The 26063-nt window shown below is 42.7% G+C and overlaps 1 protein-coding gene across 1 annotated transcript in view; it reads right to left on the bottom strand.

Moving 5' to 3' along the window:
- Window positions 1-1288: 1288 nt before the first annotated feature.
- Window positions 1289-26063, bottom strand: part of glra1 (glycine receptor, alpha 1) — a 156549-nt gene continuing 131774 nt past the window's right edge. The window contains exon 9 of the mRNA XM_068043036.1: window positions 1289-1573. Coding sequence (XP_067899137.1) covers window positions 1289-1573 — 285 coding nt within the window. The remainder of the gene's footprint in view (window positions 1574-26063) is intronic.

Below are 26063 nucleotides of genomic sequence, written 5' to 3'. Positions count from 1 at the left end.
CACTGGGGAGTCTCCCAATGTGGGCAAAATGCCCGTAGAGGTGGGAAGTGGCCCTTAATTACCCATAAACGTGACATAATTGGTCTCTCGGTGGGTGGACAATCTGCCGGCTTTCCCGCTGCTGGCAAAAGGGCACGGTGGCAGAAGATATTGGGCACCCTCCTCCAATACCTTGCTGTGCCATTTTGCCAGCCTTTCTGCCTCCCAGCCCATCCCAAAGGGCTGGTAAAATTCAGTCAGTAGTGTCAGCTTGGCACTCACCTCTGAGTCAGAAAGATTATATGTTCTGTAGTGATACATTGTCAAAGATGTTGCCTTTTGAATGAAACGTTAAACTGAGGCCCCTTCTGCTGGTGCAGGTGAATGTAAAAGATTCCGAGGTCTCCTTGGAACAGGAGCAGGGAATTTCACCAGTGTCCTAGTCAACACCTATCTCTCAACCAACATCACGAAAAACACAGATTAACAGGTCATTCATATCAATGGTATTTATGGGACCTTACTATGTGCAAATTATCCGCTGCTTTTTCTGCATAATGACAGCAACTACACTTCAAAAGTAATTCATTGTTGTGCAGTGCTTTGGAACATCCTGAGGACATGAAAGATGCTACATAAATACAAGCTCTTTCTTCTTTTAACTACATGAAATACACTTATAAATTTAAAATTCACATTGAAACAACTTATTATCCTTCCTGTTAGTACATTATTGATAAATTGGAAAATGAGGTCTATGTTATACATAGTGGGTGTGATTTAAGTACTGCAGCACTAGAAAGAATATTTTTAACAGTTTGAAATGTAACTTTTCTTAGATTGAGAAAGGCTACAGTAATGAGATTTAAATGGGACACAGAATGCTTAAAGGATGTCAACATACGATTAAAGAAAGCGTTACAGGGAGCATGACAGTATTCAAAGAATTTTCAAAAAATTGGTGTGACCTTAAATGGAATATTTTAGATCAAGCACATGAGGTGTATTATTATATAGTCATTCCATTTTCTTGGATTTTATACAGAACAAATGATCACATAGAGGAGTCTAATGAACCTTTTATATATAATATATTTAATTATATGAAAGATTTTTTGACTGCATCTTCTCCTCTGTAATGCATCTGTCTTGCAGTTTTTAAGGATGCCTCCCTTCAGTCTACTGTATATAGAAATTCTTTTTTTAATTATATATTGCCATATTTCCATTATATTCATGCCTTACTGCATTGCTCATGTGCGAGATGGCGATATTCTTCCTGGCAGTGGAGGGTTTTCTCGCTCCAGACCTAGTCTTTGTGGATATCCTCACTCCTCACAATCTTGTAGATCACCCAGTAGAAAATATTAAAAATCAGGAAGACAAGGGGAAAAGCCACTCGCGATACTGTGTCAATCCTTTTTGCTCGGTGGATGAAAAGTTTCCTCATCTCGTCCGATGATTTGATCGGAGGTGAAGATGACTTTGATGTATTATTATTGCCCTTAATGGCAACTCCATCCTTAGCTTGCAGGCAAGCAGGTCCCATCCCGTATGCAGTGAAGCTGAAATGGCCTTCTACTACCTCATCCTCCTGGAATAAATGAGAAGAATTGAGTTCATAAAGTGGAATGGACTTCGAGTGAAAACCTGTCTACCCTGTGACCTTTCATCATATGGGAAGTTTCAGCAGACTTTGCACAAAGTAGCAAGTTCAAGTACAATAACCAGGTTAGTGCAGTACAAAATGGCTGCATTACTGACACTGATTCATGGTCTTTCTGATCCAGAGAAACTGCAGTATTCTCTGTTTCTTCAGGTTGTGAGCCTAATCTGATGTCGACTGAATATTTCACAGAAAATTGACTCCAATCCAAACTAGTTCCTGCAGGTGAACTCAAATGATTGCTTTAAAAAATGTAATTAAGATAACCCGTCAATATGGAGACAGAGATTAACAGGGCAATGATGAAAACATCTGTTCACTGAACTGTAACCAATAGTAGTTATGTGAAAAACAATTTAAGATAACTCCCATAAATTGCTATGAGTCTAGCTTCCTCCTGATCATTTCCAGCTGGTTTGCCTCTTTCTTAATTCAAAGAAACTTTATTGCTTCTTTTTGTAGCTCCCTTATCATCAACGTGTCCTTATCTGGCTAGATCATCTTGTTACAGCTCCTGGATGCTGATCAGTCCTCAGCCAGTTTTAGCTGGTCAAGTTGTTCAAGGCAGTAATCATTTATCCACTAGAACCCGAGACCAGATTAAAAAAAAAAATTCTCATCCTTGTTTTCAAAGTCCTCCATGGCCTGTCCCCTCCCTATCTCTGTAATCTCCCTCAGCCCTAAAACCCTCTGAGATATCTGTGCTCCTCTAATTCCGGCCTCTTGAGCGTCCCCTATTTTAATCTTTCCAACATTGGTGACTGTGCCTTCAGCTGTCTAGGCCCTAAGCCTCTTCACCTCTCTACTTCTCTCTCTCCTCCTTTAAGACCTACCTCTTTGACTAAGCTTTGGTCATCTGACGTAATTTCTCCTTATGTGGCTCGGTGTCATATGTTGTTTTATAATGCCTCTAAGAAGTGCCTAGGGAGATTTTATTATGTTAAAGGCGCTATATAAATTCAAATTGTTTTAAAGCTTCAACTCTCCTTCTAGGAGAATTTATAACCTCTTTATCTATCGTTGCCTCGCTATATTATCACTAGTTTTACATGGATGCAGACGTACTCAATCTTCCTTTAAGAGTGACGCTGAGGGATGTCAATATTTAGAAGAACATTTTCCCATTAAACTGAGTGACCGTTAAAACGTTGCAAGGTTTTATTTCTATCAGATTCTGGCTGTGGAAGTTGTGACCATTGATTTGCTTTTTTCTGACCTTTAGTTCTTTCTCTCTACTCAGCCTCTGCCAGAGTCACTTCACTCTGATTCCTAATTTTCACTCCATATAAAGCCTGCCAGATTTCACTTTACTCTATTCCATGTGGGAATGTGCTTAACCTCTATTTGATTGAGATTCAAACTCATAAACCTGTGCCCTGTCACTATGAGGCACCGGCTAATGTTTTAGCATTGTGCCATCCTCTCATTCCATACTTTAAAAATGCTGTATAATTTTTCTCTTTAATCCTCTTCTTTGCTCCCATGTCCTTGCCTGCCTTTCCAACCATTTATATATATTGGTAGATGAACAATGAGCTGTCCTTGTGTTGGTACCTGATTTATGCCAGCTGTCTCCTCTATGATGTGCGGTTATAAATAGCTGCAAAGCAGGCAGTTCATTTCCAGAAGACATCCATTCAGGTCCTAATTTTGATTCATAGCTTCACCTTTGATTGAAATCAGAACTAATCCCTTCTGTAATGCATGCCCTATATGACTGCTATGCATGTCAGATCTGCATATACTACCACAGAAACACTGGGAACAAGTAGCAGAAGTACCAGGCAACAGAAGGACAAATAACAGGCATCTCGAGAGGGAAAAATGAGACAAAAGGAGTGGGAATACCAGGGATAGTGAAATATCAGGCAGAGCACAGTAAATACTGAAGCCAGCAGAGGGAATAGCTGGCAGAAGTGGCAGGAATACCAGGCCCAATGAAATGGTAGGTATAAGAGGGACTAATGGCAATTCAGGTGCAAAGAAATGCTGGCAAAAGAAGTAACAATGTAAGATACAAAGACATACTGGCATAAGTAGTGAAAATACTGGGCAAAACCAGCAAAAATACAAGGCAGAAGGAGTAACAACCCAGACTTAATGAAACACACGGCACTAGTAACAGGAATAGAGAAACAGTAAAGCAGCAAAGAGATGATGCACAAACAGAAATAATGTGCACAAACACCAGAAATGCCGAGATTACAGAAATACCGTGCAAAAGCAACAAGAATATCATGCACAAGCTGCAGCAGTACTGATAACAAGCAGCTGGAATACTGAACACATGTAGAACAAATACCATGTACAAGCAGCAAAAACACTGTGTACAAGCAGCATGAACACTGTGTACAAGCAGCTGGAATACTGAAAACAGGTGATATAAATACTGCTTGAAGCACTTAAATAGTGATAACTAGTGGTACAAATACTGTTTATAAGCAGCAGGAATACTGATATAACAAATAGTATATAAACATTATACAAGTAGCACGAATATTGGCAACACGTGGCATAAATATTATGTAAAGCAACGGGAAAACTGATAAGAGGTGGAAATATGGTGTATTTGTGGCGGGAATACTGATGAGCAGTATAAACAACGTGGACAAGCAATGGGAATACTGAACACCAGCGGTATAAATACTGTGTAGAAGCTGTGAAAATAGTAATAACAACTGGTATAAATACTGTGTACCTGCTGCAGGTAGCTGATGTTAAGTGATGTAAATACTGGGCTGAATTTAGTGAGCCTGTTTGGAGTAGGAATGGAGGCATGGGGGGCGGGGGGGGGGGCCGGGGAATAGCATTGGACACATCTGCCCGGAAACCCGATGTTGTGACGTCAGTTCCAGATTTAGTCAGTGGGGGTGGGTGGGGGGGAAGGCACCAAGGCGGTATCACTGCCCCAACACAACAGGACTGTCATTTAAATTGTAGAACAATAATTCATAATACATATGCATGTAATTAAAAGCAATTCGATGGAGGGGGGCTTGGAATTAAGTGCATGACGGGCAGCCCTCACGTACCTTCAGATCCCTGGCCATTGAAAGCTGGCAGCATCGAGGCGAGGCCTCAGTGCTGCGATGGATAGGCAGCCATGACTAGCACTAGATAGGGGAAGAGCGGGGAGGGGCGGCCATTGTTGGCCTACAGTGCTGTGGGCTCTGCATGGGTGGGTTTGGGTTCGGGTAGGAGTGTCGGGTGGCCATACTGCTGGGTCGTCTGCATGGGTGTCCATATTGCTGAGGTGTCTGCATGGGTGGCCATACTGCTGAGGTGTCTGCATGGGTGGTCATACTGCTTGGTAGAGGGTCGGGTAGCCATACCTTTGGGTGAGAGGGTTGGCTATTTGCAAGGGTGGGCACTGAGGCCCTTTAGCACATGTAGTGTTGCGCTGTGTTCTTAAATCTTCACTAAATGAAAGCCGAAGGCTTTTTATTTGGATTCAACACAAACACTATTTATTGTCTTACTTATCTACATTGTATAATCTCAGGTTCAAGTCTTTTCCTCGCTGGTGTGTATGTGTGTTTTCTGTAAACCATATGCTCAGTGTATCTCTTCCTTATATATGTCTGATGATATCATCAGTTGCATCAGTGGCCTGGTCTTTTAAAAGTATGGTTTCTTAAAGGTGAACTCACCACATTCCATTATGGGGTGTAAACCAAGAGGAGTAACAAAGGCAAAGATGCTAAGGCAGCTTAGTATCTACAAGGACAGCGCTCTAGGGGCCTACTGATCAGCTGACATGGGTCTCATACACCCTGTCATTATGGGCCCTCGTGGCATGATGCAGCGCCTCTGATGGACAGAGGGCCAGGAGGCAGCTGCACCTGGCTCCACGGCAAGAGCTACAGCAGGCAGTGATGCCAAGAAGGTCCCACTTGTGCCAAAGAATGTACTGGACTTGCCTCAGCTACCTCCAAATGTCGGGGTGGCATTGTCAGTGAAGACTGTGGCCTTCTAGAGAGGCTGCCACTGACTTAAGTTTCAACCTATGGGATTTGGGGGTGACCCTATGCCAGTGGCCCTGAAGATCACAATGGCACTAAACGTTTACATATCTGGATCTTTCCAGGGATCCACCGGGGACATGTATGGGTCTCCCAGGCAGCAGCCCACCGCTGCATTAAGGAGATGACCAATGCCCTCTTCAAGAGGCTCAGTGACTATGTGCGCTACCTGACAGTCTGGTAGAGAGAGTCATTGGATTCGGGGCCATTGCTGGATTCCCCCAGGTGCAAGGTGTGATAGATTGTACGAATGTGGCCATCAAGGCTCCAACAGACCAGCCAGCCACCTTCATCAACAGGAAAGTGTTTCATTCCATGTGCAGCAAGCAATTAAGAAGGCAAATGGTATGTTGGCCTTCATTGCAAGGGGATTTGAATACAGGAGTAAAGATGTATTGCCTCAATGGTATAAAGCCTTGGTGAGGCCGCACCTGGGGTACTGCATACAGTTTTGGTCTCCTTATCTCAGGAAGGGTTTCTAGCACAGCTGCAGACTGGAGGTGCATCGTCCTTCTCTCACCTTGCCACTGCTTCGTTGAGCTCATGGCCAAGACGATGGTGTGCAGGTCTGCGCGTAATTGTGGGATCTGTCTCTCCATGAGGGGCTCAAACCTCTCGATGGAGGAAGCCATGTGCTCACACAGCTGAGACATGGCAGCACTCATGGCATGGACAGTCTCCTCCATTATCCGCTCATGGCTGCACATTGCCCCTGGCAGCTCTGCCAGATGTTGCCGTACCTCTCCCTGCAGCAGAGGCTCATCATCAGCTTGGGGCTCAGCCTGGGCCTAGCCACCCACAGTTCTCCAACTGTTAGCGACCTCAGCTATCACAGCCTCAGCCAGCTGCTCAGGCGCATGTGCGGTGCTCTCATTAGCTTGTGACCCTGATTCTAAGGTCGAGCGCAAACCCATCAAAAGTATCTACACTGGTGGAAGATGCAGGAGTCATGTGACGGTGAATCCTCTGACTACTCCTCCTCCTCAGAGGTTTGACGGCTGTCCCCTTTCAACTGGAGCCTCCAGTGGATGCCAACCTGCATGAGAGAACAGAAACATCTGTGGGTTAGGCTGTGCAGATCTTGACATGCCAACCAAGCATGATGTGGATCTCTGGCAGTGTGGTGGATGTCGAAACGAAGACAATCATCACTCTCTTGTGCGGTGATTCCAGTCTCACCCTCTGCTATTGAGTGGCTGCCCTGGGCCCCGGCTTGCTCCATGCCTCCTCCTCAGCCGTGGTGTAAATACGGTGTACAAACAGCTGGAATACTGATAGCAGTGGTTTAATTACTGTGTACAAGCAGTAGGAATATTGATAACGAGTGGTATAAATACCAGGTACAAGCTATGGAAATACTAATAACAAGGGCGGCGCAGTGGTAAGCATCACAGCTCCAGCGACCCGGGTTCAGTTCTGAGTACTGCCTGTGCGGAGTTTGCAAGTTCTCCCTGTGGCCGCATGGGTTTCCGCCGGGTGCTCCGGTTTTCTCCCATCACCAAAGACTTGCAGGTTGATAGGTAAATTGGCCATTGTAAATTGCCCCTAGTGGTGGTAGGTGAATGGTAGGGAAGATGGGGTTAATGTAGGATTAGTATAAATGGGTGGTTGTTGGTCGGCACAGACTCGGTGGGCCAAAGGGCCTGTTTCAGTGCTGTATGACTCTATGACAATTTCTGTACTTAGAGAAAATAGACAAGTCAAACACTAAGAAAAGGGGATATAAATACTGTGTAGAAGCAGTGTGAAACTGATAAGTGATGTGTGTCCTGTGTGCAACTGGTACTAGCTGCTTTAAATACTCTCTACTAGTGGGAATACTGATAATAGGTGGTACAAATAGTGTTTACAAGCAGTGGAAATATAGATAACAAGCATTATAAATATTGTCTAAAAGCAATGGAAATACACACAAATGGTATAAATACTGTGTAGAAACAATGGGAATACTGGTAAGCAATATAAACACTATGCACAAGCATTGGGAATACTGATAACACACAATGTAAATACTGTGTACAAGCAGTGGGAATACTGATAACAAGGGATCTAAATACTGTGTACAAGCAATGCAGATACTGACAACAAGCGATATAAATGCTGTGCACAAGCTATGGAAATATTGAACATACCCTTCAGATACAGTGTACAAGCGGCAGGAATGCAGATAACAGGTGTTATAAATAAAGTATTCAAGAAGCTGGGTTACTGATAACAGCCATGTAAATACTGCATACAAGCAGAAATACTGATAACAAGCGACATAAATAATGTGTACAAGCAGTGGGAATACTGATAACAAGTGGTATAAATACTGTGTACAAGAAGCTGGAATACTGATAACAGGCATATAACTAATGTGTACTTGTAGCGAGAATACTGATTACAAGCATTATAAATACTGCGTTTAATGTGTATGAGCAGCAGGAATACTGCTAATAGGCAGTGTAAATACCATGTACAAACAGTGGGACTATTGATAATAAGCAGTGTAAATACTGTGTACAAGCAATGGGAATACTGATCACAAGTGGTATAAATACTATGTACAAGCAGTGGTAATAAATAGTGTGTACAAGCAATGCTAACACTGACAAGTCGTATAAATAATGTATACAAGCAGAGGACATATGGATAACAGGTATTGTAAATAATGTGTACAAGCAGCTGGAACACTGACAAGAGCCATGTAAAAAATATGTACAAACAACTGGAATACTGATAACAAGTGGTATGAATACTGTGTAAAAGCAGCGAGAATACGGATAAAAAGTGGTTTAAAACCTTGTACAAGCAGCTTAAATAGTGATAGCAAGCAGAATAGATGCTGTGTACATGCCATGATAATACTGATAACAAGTGTCACAAATAACTTGTACAAGCCACGGAAATACTGATAACAGGTCCTATATATAACTTGAACAAGTAATGCTAATACTGATATCTAGTGATATTAATACTGTGTACAAGCTGTGGATAAACTGATACAAAGTTGTTTAAATATTGTGTACAAGTGGGAATAGTGATAACAGGCAGTATAAATACTGTCTAAAAGCAACTGAAATACAGATAAGTGGTATAAATACTGTGTATTATCAGGAATACTAATAAGCAGTATAAATATTGTGTACAAGCTGCAAAAATACTGATTACAGGCTGTATAAATACTATGGACAAGCAGTGGGAATATGGATAAGTGGCATTTTAAATACTGTGCACATGCAGCAGGAAACTGATAAGTAATATAAGTATTATGTTGAAGCAGCAGAATACCGATAACAAACGAAGTAAATACTTTGTACAAGCAGCAGGAAAATGGACAGCAAGCTATCTAAATATTGTGTACAAACTGAAGTTATATTGATAACTAGCAATATAAATGCTGTGTACAAGCAGAGGAAATTCTGATAACAAGCGGTGTAAAAACTGTGTACAAGCAGCAGGAATATTGATTACAGGCTGAATAAATCCAGTTTACAAACAACAGGAATACTGATTACAGGCTATATAAATACGATGTACAAGCAGTGGGAAAATAGGACACAAGCTACGTAAATGTTTCATACAAACAGGGGAAAATGACAACAAGTGGTATAAATACTCTGTACAAGCAGCGGGAATACTGATAACAAGCAGAGTATATACTGTGTACAAGCAGTATTACTGATAACAAGTGGAGTAAATACAATAGGAATACAAAGTGGCATAAATATCATATACAAGCTGAAGGATACTGATTACAGGCAGTATAAATACTGTACACAAGCAGCAGGAATACCAATAACAAGTGGTGCATATTCCGCATACAAACTGCGGAAATACTGACATCAAGTGGTATAGATACTGTGTACCTGCAGTGAAATACTGATAACAGGAGGTGTAAACACTGTTTACAAGCAGCTAGGATACTGATAACAAGCAGAGTAAATAATGTGTACAGGCTACTGAACACAAGCAGAATACATATTGCGAAGAAACTGCTGGAATAATGATAACAAATCGTATAATACTGTGTATAATCAGAGGGAATACTGATAACAAGCAGTGTAAATACTGCGTAAAGGTAGTTTGATTATTGAGAACAAGTGGTATAAATACTGTGTACAAATAGCAGGAATATTGATAACAAGCAGTATAAATACTGTGCTCAAGCAGCTAGAATACTGATAACAAGAGGAGTATATACTGTGCACAACCGCAGAAATACTGAATACAGGCTGTATAAATACGAAGTACAAACAACAGGAATACCGATTGCAGGCTGTATAAATACTATGTACAAGCAACAGGAATACTGATTGCAGGCTGTATAAATACTATGTACAAGCAGCGGAAATAATAAGTGGAATATATACTGCCTACAAGTGGCAGTATTACTGAAAACAAGCATTATAAATGCAGTGTACAAACAGTGGGAAAACAGAGCTGTGTAAATGCTTCAGACAACTGGGGGAAACTGATAATAAGTGGTATAAATACTGTGTACAAGCAGTGGGAATACGGATAGCAAGCACTGTAAGTACTGTATACAAATAGAAGGAATACTGTGTACAAGTGGAGTATCTACTGTGTACAAATAGCAGAAGTACTGATAAAAAGCATATAAATATTATGCACAAATAGCAGGAGCACTGATAACAAGCAAAGTATATACTGTGTACATGCAGTGGGAATACTGGGAGCACTGTACATACAGTTTACAAATAACGGGAATACTGATAACAAGTGGAGTATATACTGTGGAAAAGCAGGAGGAATATTGATAACAAGCATTGTATATACTGTGTATGCTGTGAGAATACAGATAAAAAGTGGTATAAATATTGTGTACAAGCCAAGGAAATTCAGATAACAAGCTGTGTAAATATTGCGTACAAGCTGGAGGAATACTAATTACAAATTGCATAAATACTGTGTACAAGAAGCGGGAATGTTGATGAGTGGCAGTATAAATACTGTGTACAAGCAGCAGGAAACTGATGATAAGCAATATAAGTACTATGTTTAAGCAATAGGAATACTGACAACAAGCAGTGTAAATACTGTATACATGCAGCAGGAAAATTACAGCAAGCTGTGTTAATACCATGTACAAGCTGAAGTTATACTGATAACTAGCAATATAAATACTATTGTTATGATGGTACTTCTATATTTTTAAAGTTTTTTTTGGACTCCTATTTTAGAGTTATGGACATTGTTTTATTTTGGGAAAACTGAAAAGGATTCCATGGATTTTTTCTTAGTGGAATCATTGAAGGGACACTGAGAGGTCTTGTTTGGAAACAACATTTACTGGAAGTCACCTGTCTTCAGATAGGGTGCTTTTTTGACTTGGACAAGATATTTACAGAGAAGTGACAGGTCAAGATTTATAGGGGTCAGGAGGCTTGACTCTTGAGATATTGTCTTTGGTTTTGCTTTGGACAGTGCGTTGGAGTGTGAAATAAAAACAAGAAATGCAGGAAATACTCAGCAGGTCTGGCAACATCTGTGGAGAGAGCAGAGTTAACGTTTCAGGCCAATGACCCTTGATCAGAACTGACAAATATTAGAAATGCAAAAGGTTTTAAGCAAGTAAAGCGGGGTCGGGGCAAGAGATAACAAAAGAGAAGGTGTTGATAGGACAAGGTCACAGAGAATGACTGACCAGAAGGTCATGGAACAAAGGCAAATGGTATGTTAATGGTGTGCTGAAAGACAAAGCGTAGTGCAGAGAAGGTGTCAATTGACAGTAGAATGAACAGCCCTGACCCCAAGCACAAACATGAAAAAAACAGTGGGTAGGCACACTAGAAACAAACTAAACAAAGTAAATAAAATAAACAAATAAAAAATAAAAATAAAAAAATAAAAAGGGGGGCCCGTCATGCTCTGAAATTATTGAACTCAATGTTCAGTCCAGCAGACTGTAGTGTGCCTAATCGATAAATGAGATGCTGTTCCTCGAGCTTGCTTTGGCGTTCGCTGGAACACTACAGCAACCCCAGGACAGAGATGGTGGTGGCAGGTGGGGGGGGGGCGGGGGGCACGGAGGTGGGGTGGTGGCATTGAAATGGCCAGCAACTGGAAGCTTGGGGTCATGCTTACGGACTGAGCGGAGGTGTTCCGCAAAGCGGTCACCCAGTCTGCGTTTGGTCTCCCCAATGTAGAGGAGACCACATTGTGAGCAGTGAATACAGTATACTAAATTGAAAGAAGTACAAGTAAATCACTGCTTCACCTGAAAGGAGTGTTTGGGGCCTTGGATTGTGAGGAGAGAGGAGGTAAATGAGCAGGTATTACACCTCCTGCGATTGCAGGGGAAGGTGCCATGGGAAGTGGACGAGGTGGTGGGGGTAATGGAGGAGTGGACCAGGGTGTCACGGAGGGAACAATCCCTTTGGAATGCTGACAGGGGAAGGGAGGGGAAGATGCATTTGGTAGAGGCATCATGCTGGATGTGACAGAAATGGTGGAGGATGATCCTTTGGATCTGGACGCTGGTGGGGTGGAAAGTGAGGACAAGGGGAACCCTGTTGCGGTTCTGGGAGGGAGGGTAAGGGGTGAGGGTAGAGGTGCGGGAAATGGGCCGGACACAGTTGAGGGCCCTGTCAACCACAGTGGGAGGGGGGGGAATCCTCGGTTGAGGAAAAAGAAAGACATATCAGAAGCGCTGTCATGGAAGGTTGCATCATCTGAGCAGATGCATTGGAGATGGAGAAACTGGGAGAATGGAATGGTGTCCTTACAGGAGGCAGGGTGTGAAGAAGTGTAGCCGTGGTAGCTGTGGGAATCGGTGGGCTTATAATGAATATTAGTAGACAGCCTATCCCCAGAGATGGAGACAGAGAAATCAAGGAAGGGAAGGGAAGTGTCAGAAATGGACCATGTAAAGGTGAGAGAAGGGTGGAAATTAGAAGCAAAGTTGATAAAGTTTTCTAGTTCCGGGCGGGAGCAGGAAACGGCACCGATACAGTCACCAATGTACCGGAAAAATAGTTGGGGGAGGGGGCCTGAGTAGTACTGGAACAAGGAATGCTCGACATATTCCACAAAAAGACAGGCATAACTAGAACCCATGCGGGTACCCATAGCAACACATTTTACTTGAAGGAAGTGAGTGTAGTTGAAGGAGAATGTGAGAAAAAGTTCAGCCAAGTGGAGGATTGTAGTGGTGGATGGGGACTGGTTGGGCCTCTGTTCGAGGAAGAAGCAGAGAGCCCTCAAACTGTCCTGGTGGGGGATGGAAGTGTAGAGAGATTGGACGTCCATAATGAAGAGGAGGCGGTTAGGGTCGGGAACTGGAAATTGTCAAAATGACGGAGGGCATCAGAATTGTCACGGATGTAGGTGGGAAGAGACTGGACCAGAGGAGAAAGGATAGAGACAAGCTAGGAGGAAATAAGTTCAGTGGGGCAGGAACAGGCTGAAACAATGGGTCTGCCGGGACAGTCCTGTTTGTGGATTTTGAGAAGGAGGTAGAAGCGGGCTTTCTGGGGTTGCGGGACTATGAGGTTGGAAACTGTACAGGGAATATCTCCAGAGGAGATGAGGTCAGTGACAGTCCTATGGGCAGTAGCTTGATGTTCAGTGGTGGGGTCATGGTCCAGGGGGAAGTAGGAAGAAGTGTCTGAGAGTTGGTGCTGAGCCTCGGCAAGGTAGAGGTTGGTACACCAGACAACAACAGCACCACCCTTGTCTGCAGGTTTGATGACAATGTCGGGGTTAGACCTGAGAGAACGGAATGCTGCAAGTTCAGAGGGGAGCAGGTTAGAGTGAGTGAGGGGGGCAAAGAAATTGTCCCACCCCAGCTTTACTTGCTTAAAAGTTTTTACATTTCTAATATTTGTCAGTTCTGATGCTGGGTCACTGACCTGAAATGTTAACTCTGCTTCTCTCTCCACAGATGCTGCCTGACCTGCTGAGTATTTCCAGCATTTCTTGTTTTTATTTCAGATTTCCAGCATCTGCAGTATTTTGCTTTTATATTATTGTGTTGGAGTGTGAACTGTTTTGAAGGCAGTTGAAGAAAACCAGCCAAGAGAGCAGCGACCATCAGCTCACCCTCTTCCATCTCTTTGAGAACTTCCTGAGGATCAAGTATAAGAAATAGAAAAACTGATGCTACATTTCTCCTGAAAGGCTGCCAGAAACACCCGATGCCATGTATTTTCTGGAAAGCCTGTGAAACTGATTTTCAACATCACCTGAAAAGAACTGTTCCAGAAAGATCCCAGTTGACAGCCATCTACATGTATTTGGGACGCCAAACCAAAAAAACGGGACAACTGACATCTGTCCATATCTTCTCTTTTTTCTTCAAGAATTGGCAAGTATTTGGCCAAAGTATTCTTTTTTTTCACAAAAGAGCTCTAAAGAAAAAATCTCTATTTTTTGGTTAACCGGTGTGTGTGTGTCTCTCTCTCCAAGGTACATAGGGAACTTGCATATTTCACTCTGTGTGATAATGCTTTGCTTCCTTACTGGCTATGTTTTGTTTTATAACTAACTGATAATTTTTGTTGTTTATTAAAGAAACCTGGTTGGTGTATTTTATTCTGGGATAAAAATAGAGTCTATGATTGACCGTATTGGTAACTGGGTAAGCATTTAAATATATGTTATGTCCTGTGGAGAGGTGGAACTAGAAAAAACAGTGCACCCCTCCTACCTCTGTCCTAACATAATTGGGGGTATGTCTGGGATAACCCAATACTGATGATATGCAATTGTAAGTGAGGTAATAATAATTGAAAAGAGGAAAAGTAAAAATCCAGGTCTTTTGTGCATTAGAGTAATGTTTATGCTATTGGAATGTCTGTGTCAGTAACTTTGACCTTTCTGGGGAAGGAGGATGTATCCTTGAGTGATCTGAGGAACTTAACAAATGTTAGTCTAAAGGATTTGGCAGACCTGTTGGCATTAGAGTTAAAACCAGGAGCTAAGAAAGCAGACATAATTGCAGTAATAGCAGAGCATTTGCAATTAGAAAAAGAAGGCACACCACATGGTAGTACAGTTGAATTAGCTAAAATTCAGTTGCAGATGAGGCAGCTTGAACTTGACAAAGAAAAAGAAAAATAGAATTAAAGAAAACTTAAGCTTGATTTTCAAAGAGAATGTGAAAGAGAAGGAAGGGAATTTGAATTTAAAAAGATGGAGCTAAGTCAAAGGGAAGGTCCTGACTCCAGTGAAAATTCTGGTGGGGATAGATCTCGCTCCAGCCCAGGGCCCAGTGGAGAGCTGCTTAAATTTGTACAAGCCATCCCTAAATTTGGGAAAAGGGACATAAAGGCATTTTTCATATCTTTTGAAAAGATAGTCAGACAGATGAAGTGGCCAAAGGAAAGCTGGACACTGCCTATACAAAGCAGTTTCATGGGCAGAGCTCATGAAGTTTATGCCATGCTTTCTGAGGAGGCTTCTGCAAATTATGAGATGGCAGAAAAGGCTATTCTCGCTGCTTATGACTTGATCCCTGAAGCTTACCGGCAGAAATTTCAGAACCTCTGGAGACAGTGTGGGTAGACTTGTATAGAATTTAAGAGAGTAAAGCAAACTAATTTTGATCATTGGATACAGGCACTAAAGGTAGAGGCCACATATGAGAACCTTAGGTAACTATTTCTCCTGGAAGAATTTAAAAATTCACTCCCTCCGTTGGTAAGAACCCAGGTAGATAACCAGAATGTTTCAACAGCCAGGCACGCAGCAGAAATTGCTGATGATTACGAGCTTGTTTACAAGTCCGTCACAAACCCAAGAAGGAGAGAAGGTGGGAGGATGAAAGGAAGGCAAGTAGCCAGGGACAAGAAGGGACAGCTGGGAATGCACCTGGATCTCCTCCTCAGGCTAAACAGGAAGATGCTGAGGGGGGAAGTGAGGTCCGCAAGCCTAAATGTTACCACTGTCACAAGGTATAAAGACTTTAATTATGTTATACCCAAATTATTCATAACTTCCTGGATAATTTTCCAATAAAATTGGAACTTTCATCCAACTGAATCTCAATCGGTGATCCATGTCTAGTGAAGAACTGGGTTAACTTCTTTACCATTACCTTAGCAGAAATTGTTTTCAAGGGAATGGCCTCTGGGACTAGCCATATCCATGATAGAGAGTATATATTGGTGTCCCTCTTTTGTTTTCGGTAAAGGTCCTACACAGTCTACGAACACCCTTCTAAATGGTTCCACTTAAACTGGCATGGAAGGCAGTGGCATAGTGGTACTTTCACTGACCTAATAATGCAGAATCCCAGGCTACTGCTCTAGGAACATGGGTTCAAATCCCACTATAGCAGATGCTGAAATTTGAATTTAATTATTCTGGGAATTAGAAGGTAGTCTAATATAAAGCCTGGCTTGGGTATAAAATTCAACCGCAGCCAACCCAAGTCCTTTAATTTTTTTTTCGCACCCGACATGGATATCCTTCATCCGTTCCGGCAGCAGGCTATTCCTACAGATGCAGTTGTGGGGAATCATGGGTAAGCCTGATCCTGTGACTTCCCGAAGCAGCACTGTCCAGCCCGACCCAACCCGAGCCCGAATGCTGGACTCGGAATATAGACCCAACCACGAAACATGTAGCCGGGTCTAGTCGAGTTCGGGTCGGGTAGCCAGGCTTTAGTCTAATGGTGACCATGAAACATTGTTGATTGTTGTATAAACCCATCTGGTTCACTAATGTCCTTTAAGGAAGGAAATCTGCTGTCCTTACCTGGTCTGGTCTACATGTGACTCCAGACCCACCGCAATGTGGTTCACTCTTAAGTGGCCTAGCCACTCAGTTCAAGGGCAATTAGGGATGGGCAATAAATGCTGGCCTAGCCAGTGATGCCCACATCCCACAAACAAATAAAAGAAATAATTGAGAGGTGCTGGTTTAATGGCAGGTTGTGGTTTTCCCACAATCTGGCACATATGGCACATTTTACAAAACTGCACCACGTCCTTGGAAAGACCTGGCCAGTAAAAATGTCGACCTATATGTGACTGGGTCTTCTGGTTCCCCACATGTCCAGCCATAGGAATTTCATGGGATATCCTTAATATTTCCCGTCGATACTTGGGCGGTACCACTATCTGATGAACAACCATCCATTCTTCGTCCACAGCTCTCTGAAGAGGTCTGCACTTCCTCATCAGAATCCCATTTTTAATATAGTAGCCTTCTGGAACTCCCTTTCCCTCAGCTTCAGTTAGAGCCGATTGTGCCACTTTATTTAACTCTGGATCAGCTTGCTGAGCCTTGATCAGTGAAGATTTACGAAACATTTCCTGCAGTTTATCCAAATCCCCAAAGAAAGTTTCAGATATTCGACTATCTGACTGGTGGTAATTTTACCTCCAACAATGGAACTTGTTTAGCCATTGCTTGGGTCACTACACATGAAGGATAAATTCCTGGAACCTTTTCCTGCAACTGTTCTGTCTCTTTAACTTCTTGATTTTTCTGTGACTACTGGAGAAGCCACTACCATCGCTCTGGCCAAATCATTCCCCAGGAGTAGGTCAACTCCGTCTACAGGCAAACTATGGTAAACTCCTACAGTTACTGTTCCAGACATTAGTTCACACTCTAGGTACACCCAATACTCCCTGCTGTTACAATTCACTGAAACCTTGGCATTCAGTGCGGTCTCTGGTGGAAAAGTTATGCCTTTCCCCAGCAGAGTTTGGGTGGCTCCTGTATCCCCAAGTATAACTATAGGTTTAGCTGCCTCACTTGAGGGAGAGAAGTTACTTTTCCTTTTGACAAGAATTCCCTATAACTCTCAGGTATCTTGTTCGCGTCCCCTGCACTCAGAGATTTTTGTACTTGCCGATTGGGTCAATCATATACTTGACTCTATCCCAGCTGCAGTCAGAGCTACAGCCTGATCTGTACTCTCTGTCAGGGCCTTTTTCTCTACATTGGGCTTGTGTACCCCAATAAGTCCCAGGGGTTTACCCTGCAACCTCCAGCATTCTGCATGAAGGTGTCGCACCTTGTGACAATGGTAACACTTAGGCCTGCACACCTTACTTCCATCCTCAGCATCTTCCTTTCTGTCCTGAGGAGATGATCCCGGGGAATTCCCAGCTGTCTCTTCTTGTCCCCGGCTACTTGCTTTCCTTTCACCTTTCCACCTTCTACCCTTCTCGGGTTTGTGGGAGTGACGGACAAAGGGTTTCAGCTTGTAAACAAGCTCATAATCATCAGAAATCTCAGCTGCCTGTCTGGCTGTTAAAACCTTCTGGTTCTCTACAAGGGTTCTTACTAACGGAAGGAATGAATTTTTAAATTCTTCCAGGAGAAGTATTTCCCTAAGGTTTTCATACGTGGCCTCTACCTTATGTGCCCACATCCAATGATCATAATTAATTTGCTTTACTCTCTCAAATTCTATACAAGTCTGGCCAGGCTGTTTCTGGAGGTTCCGACATTTTTGCCTGTATGCTTCAGGGACCAACTTATAAGCAGCGAGAATAGCCTTTTTTGCCATCTCATAACTTGCAGAAGCCTCCTCAGAAAACATGGCATAAACTTCATGAGCTTTGTCCATCAATCCGCTTTGCATGAGCAGTGTCCAGCTTTCCTTCAGCCATTTCATCTGTCTGGCTATCTTTTCAAAAGCAATGGAAAACGCCTTGACGCCCCTTTCTTCAAACTTCAGGAGGGCTTATACAAATTTAAACAGCTCTCCACTGGGTCCTGGAGTCAGATCTTTCCTCACCAGAATTTTCCTTGCAGCCAAGGCCACTATTTTGACTTGCTTCCAGCTTTTTAAACTTTGAATTCCCTTCCTGCTCTTTCTCTTTGAAATGCTCTCTTTTTTGCCTTTTCTTCTCCGTCAAGTTCAAGTTTTTTCATTGTCAATTCTCTTTCCTGTTCAAGCTTACGTTTTTCCAGTTCTTTTTCCTGCTCAAGGTTTTTTCATTTCCATTTCTTTTTCTTCCTTTTTCCTCTCAAATTCAAGCTGCTTCATTTGAAACTGAATTTTAGCTATTTCAACTGAACTACCATCTGGATCGCCTTTTTCTTCTCCCAATTTCAAATGCTGTGCTATTACTTCAATTATGTCTGCTTTCTTAACTCCTGGATGAAACTCTAATGCCAACAATTCTGCCAAATCCTTTAGCCTAGCCTTGGTTAAGTTTTTCAAATCACTCAGGGATAAATCCTCCTTCCCCAGAAAAGCCATAGCAACTGACAAATGCATTCTGCTCGTGTAAGCATTACTGTAATGCACAAGAAACTGGGTTTTTCCTTTTCCTCTTTTCAATTATTATTACCCCACTTACAATTGCACATTGTTGGCTTTTGGATTATCCCACACAGAGCCCCCAAATATATGTGACGACCGAGGTGGAAGGGTTACACTGTCTTTTCTAGTCCCCCTTCTCCACAGGTCACAACATATATTTTTTAAATGCTTACCTAGTTACTGAATCAGTCAATCATATACTCTACTCTTTATACTGGAATAAAATGCACCAACCAGGTTTCTTTAATAAACAACAAAATTATCAGTTTATTATCAAATGAGACTTATCCAGTAATGAAGCAAAGCATTAACACACAGATTGAAATATGAAAGTTCCTCCTTTTAATTCGTGCCACACACACTGGAAAAAAATACAGAAATTCTCTTGCAGAGGTCTGTTACCAAAAAAAAGGATAAAAAAGTACTTTGGCCAAATGCTTGCTAATTCTTGAAGAAAAGAGAAGATATGGAAGGAAGTCAGAGTCCCTTTTGGTCTGGTGTCCGGGTATATGGAGACGGGTCATTGGGATCTTTTCAGAAACAATTCATTCTGGAGATGTTGAGAAATCGTCTGCTGTCTTTCCAGGAGACATGTGGTATGAGGAGTTTCAGCCAACCTACACTTGAATCACAGGGTTTTTTCCAAAGACAGGAGGAAAGAGAAGCTGACATACTGGCCTTCTCAGGGTCTCAGACAGGTGCAGGCAAAATGAGCTAGGTTTCTTTTTCCTTGGCAGGCAAAGCACCAACTTATCTTCAAAACAGTTCACACCCCAACTGAACCAAAACAATATCTCAGAAGCTAAATCACAAACAGAAAGTCAACCTCCTGACCTCCATAAACCTTGACATGTGACTTCTCTGTAAACATCTTCCCCAAGTTACCAAGGTTTCTTTTGGTTACTGAGCTTAAAGTACATGATGTCCAGCAAAGGTTGTTTTCAAACAACATCTCAGTGCCCTTTCAGTGAACTGTCAACAACAAAACAAATTCTAGCATTTATAAAATATTCAGCCTTCTAATGAATCCATCTCCACAATTTAAATATGAGTCCTCAAAAAATACTGAACTAAAAATACCTTCATAACCCTATGTACAAACAACTATATGCTAAATGTTCCTAGATACAAAGTGGTCAGGAAAGATAGGGAAGGAAAGAAAGGAGGAGGTGGTGGGTGGCAGCATTGATGAGGATAATATTACAGTGCTGGAGATAGAGGTTGTTTCTCCATATACTCATAACGAATGGAGTAAATACTTTGTATAAGCAGCAGGAAAATTGGCAGCAAGCTGTGTAAATACTGTGTATAAGCTGAAGTTATACTGATAACTGGCAACATAAATACTGTGTACAAGCAGCAGAAACACTGACAACAAATGCTGATAATCATTATAAGTACTAGAACATTAGAACACAAGAACACAAGAAATAGGAGTGGGAGTAGGCCATATGGCCTGTCGAGCCTCCTCTGCCATTCAATATGATCATGGCTGATCTTGGGCTTCAACTCCACTTTCCCACCCACTCCTCATTAGACCTTGATTCCCTGAGACACCAAAAATCTATCTATCCCAGCCTTAAATGTATTCAACGATGGAGCATCCACAACCCTCTGGGGTAGAGAATTCCAAAGATTCACAACCCCCTGAGCGAGGTAATTTCTCCTCATCTCAGTCCTAAATGATTGGCGCCCCTATCCTGAGACTGTGCCCCCAAGTTTTAGATTCCCATAACCCTGCACTTTCTTCCTTTTCATATAACTGTCTGATTCCCTTTTGAATGCTTCAGTTGAGCCTGCCTCCATCACATTCTCAGGCAGCGCATTCCAGACCTTAACCACTTGCTGCGTGAAAAACCTTTTCCTCATGTCACTTTTGCCTCTCTGACCAAATATTTTAAATCTGTGCCCTCTCGTTCTCAATCCTTTCACAAGTGGGAACAGTTTTTCTCTATCTACTCTGTCCAGACCCCTCATGATTTTGAATACCTCTATCAAATCACCTCTCAGCCTTCTCTTCTCCAAGGAAAACAGTCCTAACTTCTCCAATCTATCTTCATAACTGAAATTCCTCATCCCTGGAACCATTCTCGTGAATCTTTTCTGTACTCTCTCCAATGCCCTCACATCTTTCCTCAAGTGCAGCACCCAGAATTGGATGCAATACTCCAGCTGAGGCCAAATTAGTGTCTTATACAAGTGAAACATAACTTCCTTGCTCTTGTACTCTATGCCCCTTTTAATAAAGCCCAGGATCTGTATGCTTTATTAACCACTCTCTCAACCTGTCCTGCCACCTTCAGTGACTTATGCACATATACACCTAGGTCCCTCTGCTCCTGCACCCCCTATAGAATTGTACCCTTGATTCTATATTGTCTCTCCATGTTCTTCCCACCAAAATGAATCACTTCACATTTCTCTGCATTGAACTTCATCTGCCACTTGTTTGCCCATTCAACCGACTTGTCTATGCCCTTTTGAAGTTCTACACTATCCTCCTCACAGTTCACAATGCTTCCAAATTTCCTATCATCTGCAAACTTTGAAATTGTGCCCTATACACCAAGGTCTAGGTCATTAACATATATCAGGAAAAGCAAGGGTCCCAACACTGATCCAAAGAAGAACAAAGAACAAAGAAAATTACAGCACAGGAACAGGCCCTTCGGCCCTCCAAGCCTGCGCCGATCCAGATCCTCTATCTAAACATGTCGCCTATTTTCTAAGGGTCTGTATCTCTTTTCTTCCTGCCCATTCATGTATCTGTCTAGATACATCTTAAAAGACGCCATCGTGCCCGCATCTACCACCTCCAGAGGCAACGCGTTCCAGGCACCCACCACCCTCTGCGTAAAGAACTTTCCACGCATATCCCCCCTAAACTTTTCCCCTTTCACTTTGAACTCATGTCCTCTAGTAATTGAATCCCCCACTCTGGGAAAAAGCCTCTTGCTATCCACCCTGTCTATACCTCTCATGATTTTGTACACCTCAATCAGGTCCCCCCTCAACCTCCGTCTTTCTAATGAAAATAATCCTAATCTACTCAACCTCTCTTCATAGCTAGCGCCCTCCATACCAGGCAACATCCTGGTGAACCTCCTCTGCACCCTCTCCAAAGCATCCACATCCTTTTGGTAATGTGGCGACCAGAACTGCACGCAGTATTCCAAATGTGGCCGAACCAAAGTCCTATACAACTGTAACATGACCTGCCAACTCTTGTACTCAATACCCCGTCCGATGAAGGAAAGCATGCCGTATGCCTTCTTGACCACTCTATTTACCTGCGTTGCCACCTTCAGGGAACAGTGGACCTGAACACCCAAATCTCTCTGGACATCAATTTTCCCCAGGACTTTTCCATTTACTGTATAGTTCACTCTTGAATTGGATCTTCCAAAATGCATCACCTCGCATTTGCCCTGATTGAACTCCATCTGCCATTTCTCTGCCCAACTCTCTAATCTATCTATATTCTGCTGTATTCTCTGACAGTCCCCTTCACTATCTGCTACTCCACCAATCTTAGTGTCGTCTGCAAACTTGCTAATCAGTCCACCTATACTTTCCTCCAAATCATTAATGTATATCACAAACAACAGTGGTCCCAGCACGGATCCCTGTGGAACACCACTGGTCACACGTCTCCATTTTGAGAAACTCCCTTCTACTGCTACTCTCTGTCTCCTGTTGCCCAGCCAGTTCTTTATCCATCTAGCGAGTACACCTTGGACCCCATGCGCCTTCACTTTCTCCATCAGCCTGCCATGGGGAACCTTATCAAACGCCTTACTGAAGTCCATGTATATGACATCGACAGCCCTTCCCTCATCAATCAACTTTGTCACTTCCTCAAAGAATTCTATTAAGTTGGTAAGACATGACCTTCCCTGCACAAAACCATGTTGCCTATCACTGATAAGCCCATTTTCTTCCAAATGGGAATAGATCCTATCCCTCAGTATCTTCTCCAGCAGCTTCCCTACCACTGACGTCAGGCTCACCGGTCTATAATTACCTGGATTATCCCTGCTACCCTTCTTAAACAAGGGGACAACATTAGCAATTCTCCAGTCCTCCGGGACCTCACCCGTGTTTAAGGATGCTGCAAAGATATCTGTTAAGGCCCCAGCTATTTCCTCTCTCGCTTCCCTCAGTAACCTGGGATAGATCCCATCTGGACCTGGGGACTTGTCCACCTTAATGCCCTTTAGAATACCCAACACTTCCTCCCTCCTTATGCCGACTTGACCTAGAGTAATCAAACATCTGTTCCTAACCTCAACATCCGTCATGTCCCTCTCCTCGGTGAATACCGATGCAAAGTACTCGTTTAGAATCTCACCCATTTTCTCTGAATCCAAGCATAACATTCCTCCTTTGTCCTTTAGTGGGCCAATCCTTTCTCTAGTTACCCTCTTTCTCCTTATATATGAATAAAAGGCTTTGGGATTTTCTTTAACCCTGTTTGCTAAAGATATTTCATGACCCCTTTTAGCCCTCTTAATTCCTCGTTTCAGATTGGTCCTACATTCCCGATATTCTTTCAAAGCTTCGTCTTTCATCAGCCGCCTAGACCTTATGTATGCTTCCTTTTTCCTCTTAGCTAGTCTCACAATTTCACCTGTCATCCATGGTTCCCTAATCTTGCCATTCCTATCCCTCATTTTCACAGGAACATGTCTCTCCTGCACGCTAATCAACCTCTCTTTAAAAGCCGACCACATATCACATGTGGATTTACCTTCAAACAGCTGCTCCCAATCTACATTCCCCAGCTCCTGCCGAATTTTGGTATAGTTGGCCTTCCCCCAATTTAGCACTCTTCCTTTAGGACCACTCTCGTCTTTGTCCATGAGTATTTTAAAGCTTACGGAATTGTGATCACTATTCCCAAAGTAGTCCCCTACTGAAACTTCAAACACCTGGCCGGGCTCATTCCCCAACACCAGGTCCAGTATGGCCCCTTCCCGAGTTGGACTATTTACATACTGCTCCAGAAAACCCTCCTGGATGCTCCTTACAAATTCTGCTCCATCTAGACCTCTAACACTAAGTGAATCCCAGTCAATGTTGGGAAAATTAAAATCTCCTATCACCACCACCCTGTTGCTCCTACATCTTTCCATAATCTGTTTACATATTTGTACCTCTATCTCACGCTCGCTGTTGGGAGGCCTGTAGTACAGCCCCAACATTGTTACCACACCCTTCCTATTTCTGAGTTCTGTCCATATTGCCTCACTGCTTGAGTCCTCCATAGTGCCCTCCTTCAGCACAGCTGTGATATCCTCTTTGACCAGTAATGCAACTCCTCCACCCCTTTTACCTCCCTCTCTATCCCGCCTGAGGCATCGATATCCTGGGATATTTAGTTGCCAATCATGCCCTTCCCTTAACCAAGTCTCAGTAATAGCAATAACATTATACTCCCAGGTACTAATCCAAGCCCTAAGTTCATCTGCCTTACCTACTACACTTCTTGTATTAAAACAAATGCACCTCAGACCACCAGTCCCTTTACATTCATCATCTGCTCCCTGCCTGCTCTTCCCCTTAGTCACACTGACTGGGGAACTCCACTACAGACCTTCCTCCAGCCCAAAAAACATCCATTAACCACGACTCTTTGTTTCCTGTGACTCAGCCAATTTCGTATCCATGTTCCTACCATCCGTTTTATTCCACGAGATACAAGTTTGCTCACAAATCTGTTGTGTGGCACTATATCAAACAGCTTTTGAAAGTCCATGTACACCACATCACCTGCATTGCCTTCATAACCCTCTGTGTTACCACCTCAAAAAACTCCAGCAAGTTAATTAAACATGATTTTCCCTTAAGAAATCCATGTTGGCTTTCCTTAATTAACTCACATTTGTCCATGCGATGATTGATTTTGTACCTAATTATTTTTTCTAGAGGTTTTCCCACCACTGAAGTTAAACTGACTGACCTGTAGTTGCTGGGCTTATCTTTACACCCTTCTTTGAACAAGGGAGCAACGTTTGCAGTTCTCCAGTCCTCTAGCACCACCCCAGAGTCTAAGGAAGACTGAAAAATTATGGCCAGTGCCTCTGCATTTTCCAGCCTCACTTCCCTCAGTATCCTTGGATGCATCTCATCCGGACCTGGTGCTTTATCCACTTTAAGTACAGACAGCCTGTCTAATACTTCTTTATCGATTGTAAACCCCTCTAGTGTCTGACTTACCTCCTCTTTCAACATTGCCTGGGTTGCATCTTCTTCCTTAGGAAAGACTGATGCAAAATATTCATTTATTACCTCAGCTATGCCCTCTGCCTCCATATGTAAATCCCCTTTCTGATCCTGAATTGGCCCCACTCCTCCTTTTACCAGACTTTTACTATTTATATGACTATAGAAAACTTTGGGATTTCCTTTAATGCCAGCTGCCAGTCTCTTTTCAAGCTCTTTCTTTGCCTCTCTTATTTGCTTTTTCACTTCTCCTCTGGACCTTCTATATTCAGCCTGGTCCTCAATAGTATTTTCTACCTGGCACCTGTCATAAGCATACTTTTTCTTCTTTATTTTAATCTTTGCATCTTTTGTCATCAGGGAGCTCTGGATTTGTTTGCCTTACGTTTCCCCTTTGAGGGAACATACCTGGACTGTCCCTGAACTATCTCTTCTTTGAAGGTAGCCATTGTTCATCTACCAGTTTTCCTGCCAACTTTTGACTCCAATTTATTTGGCCCAGCTCCATTCTTACCCCATTGAAGTTAGCCTTCCCCCAGTTAATCATTCTTACCCTGGATTGCTCTGTCCTTTTCTATAGTCAGCCTAAACCTTATGATACAATGATTACTCTCCCCTAAATTCTCTCCTACTGATCCACTTGGCCCACCTCATTCCCAAGAACAAGTCTAGCAGTGCTTCCTTTCTCATTGGACTAGCAACATACTGTTGTAGAAAATTTTCCTGAACACACTCAGGGAACTCTTGCCCCTCACTGTCCTTTACATTACTATTATCCCAGTCTATGTTTATATAATTAAAGTCCCCCATTATAACTACCCGACAATATTTGCACCATTCTGTAATTTCCTTGCAAATTTGTTGCTCCACGTCCTTCCCACTAGTTGGTGGGACAACACCGAACAATGTAACTGCACCATGTTTGTTCCTTAGCTCT

Source organism: Heterodontus francisci, chromosome 12, assembly GCF_036365525.1.
Source record: "Heterodontus francisci isolate sHetFra1 chromosome 12, sHetFra1.hap1, whole genome shotgun sequence".
NCBI classification, from domain to species: Eukaryota; Metazoa; Chordata; class Chondrichthyes; order Heterodontiformes; family Heterodontidae; genus Heterodontus; species Heterodontus francisci.
The sequence above is the reverse complement of the archived record's forward strand: the minus strand, read 5'-3'. Positions and strand labels throughout refer to the sequence as shown.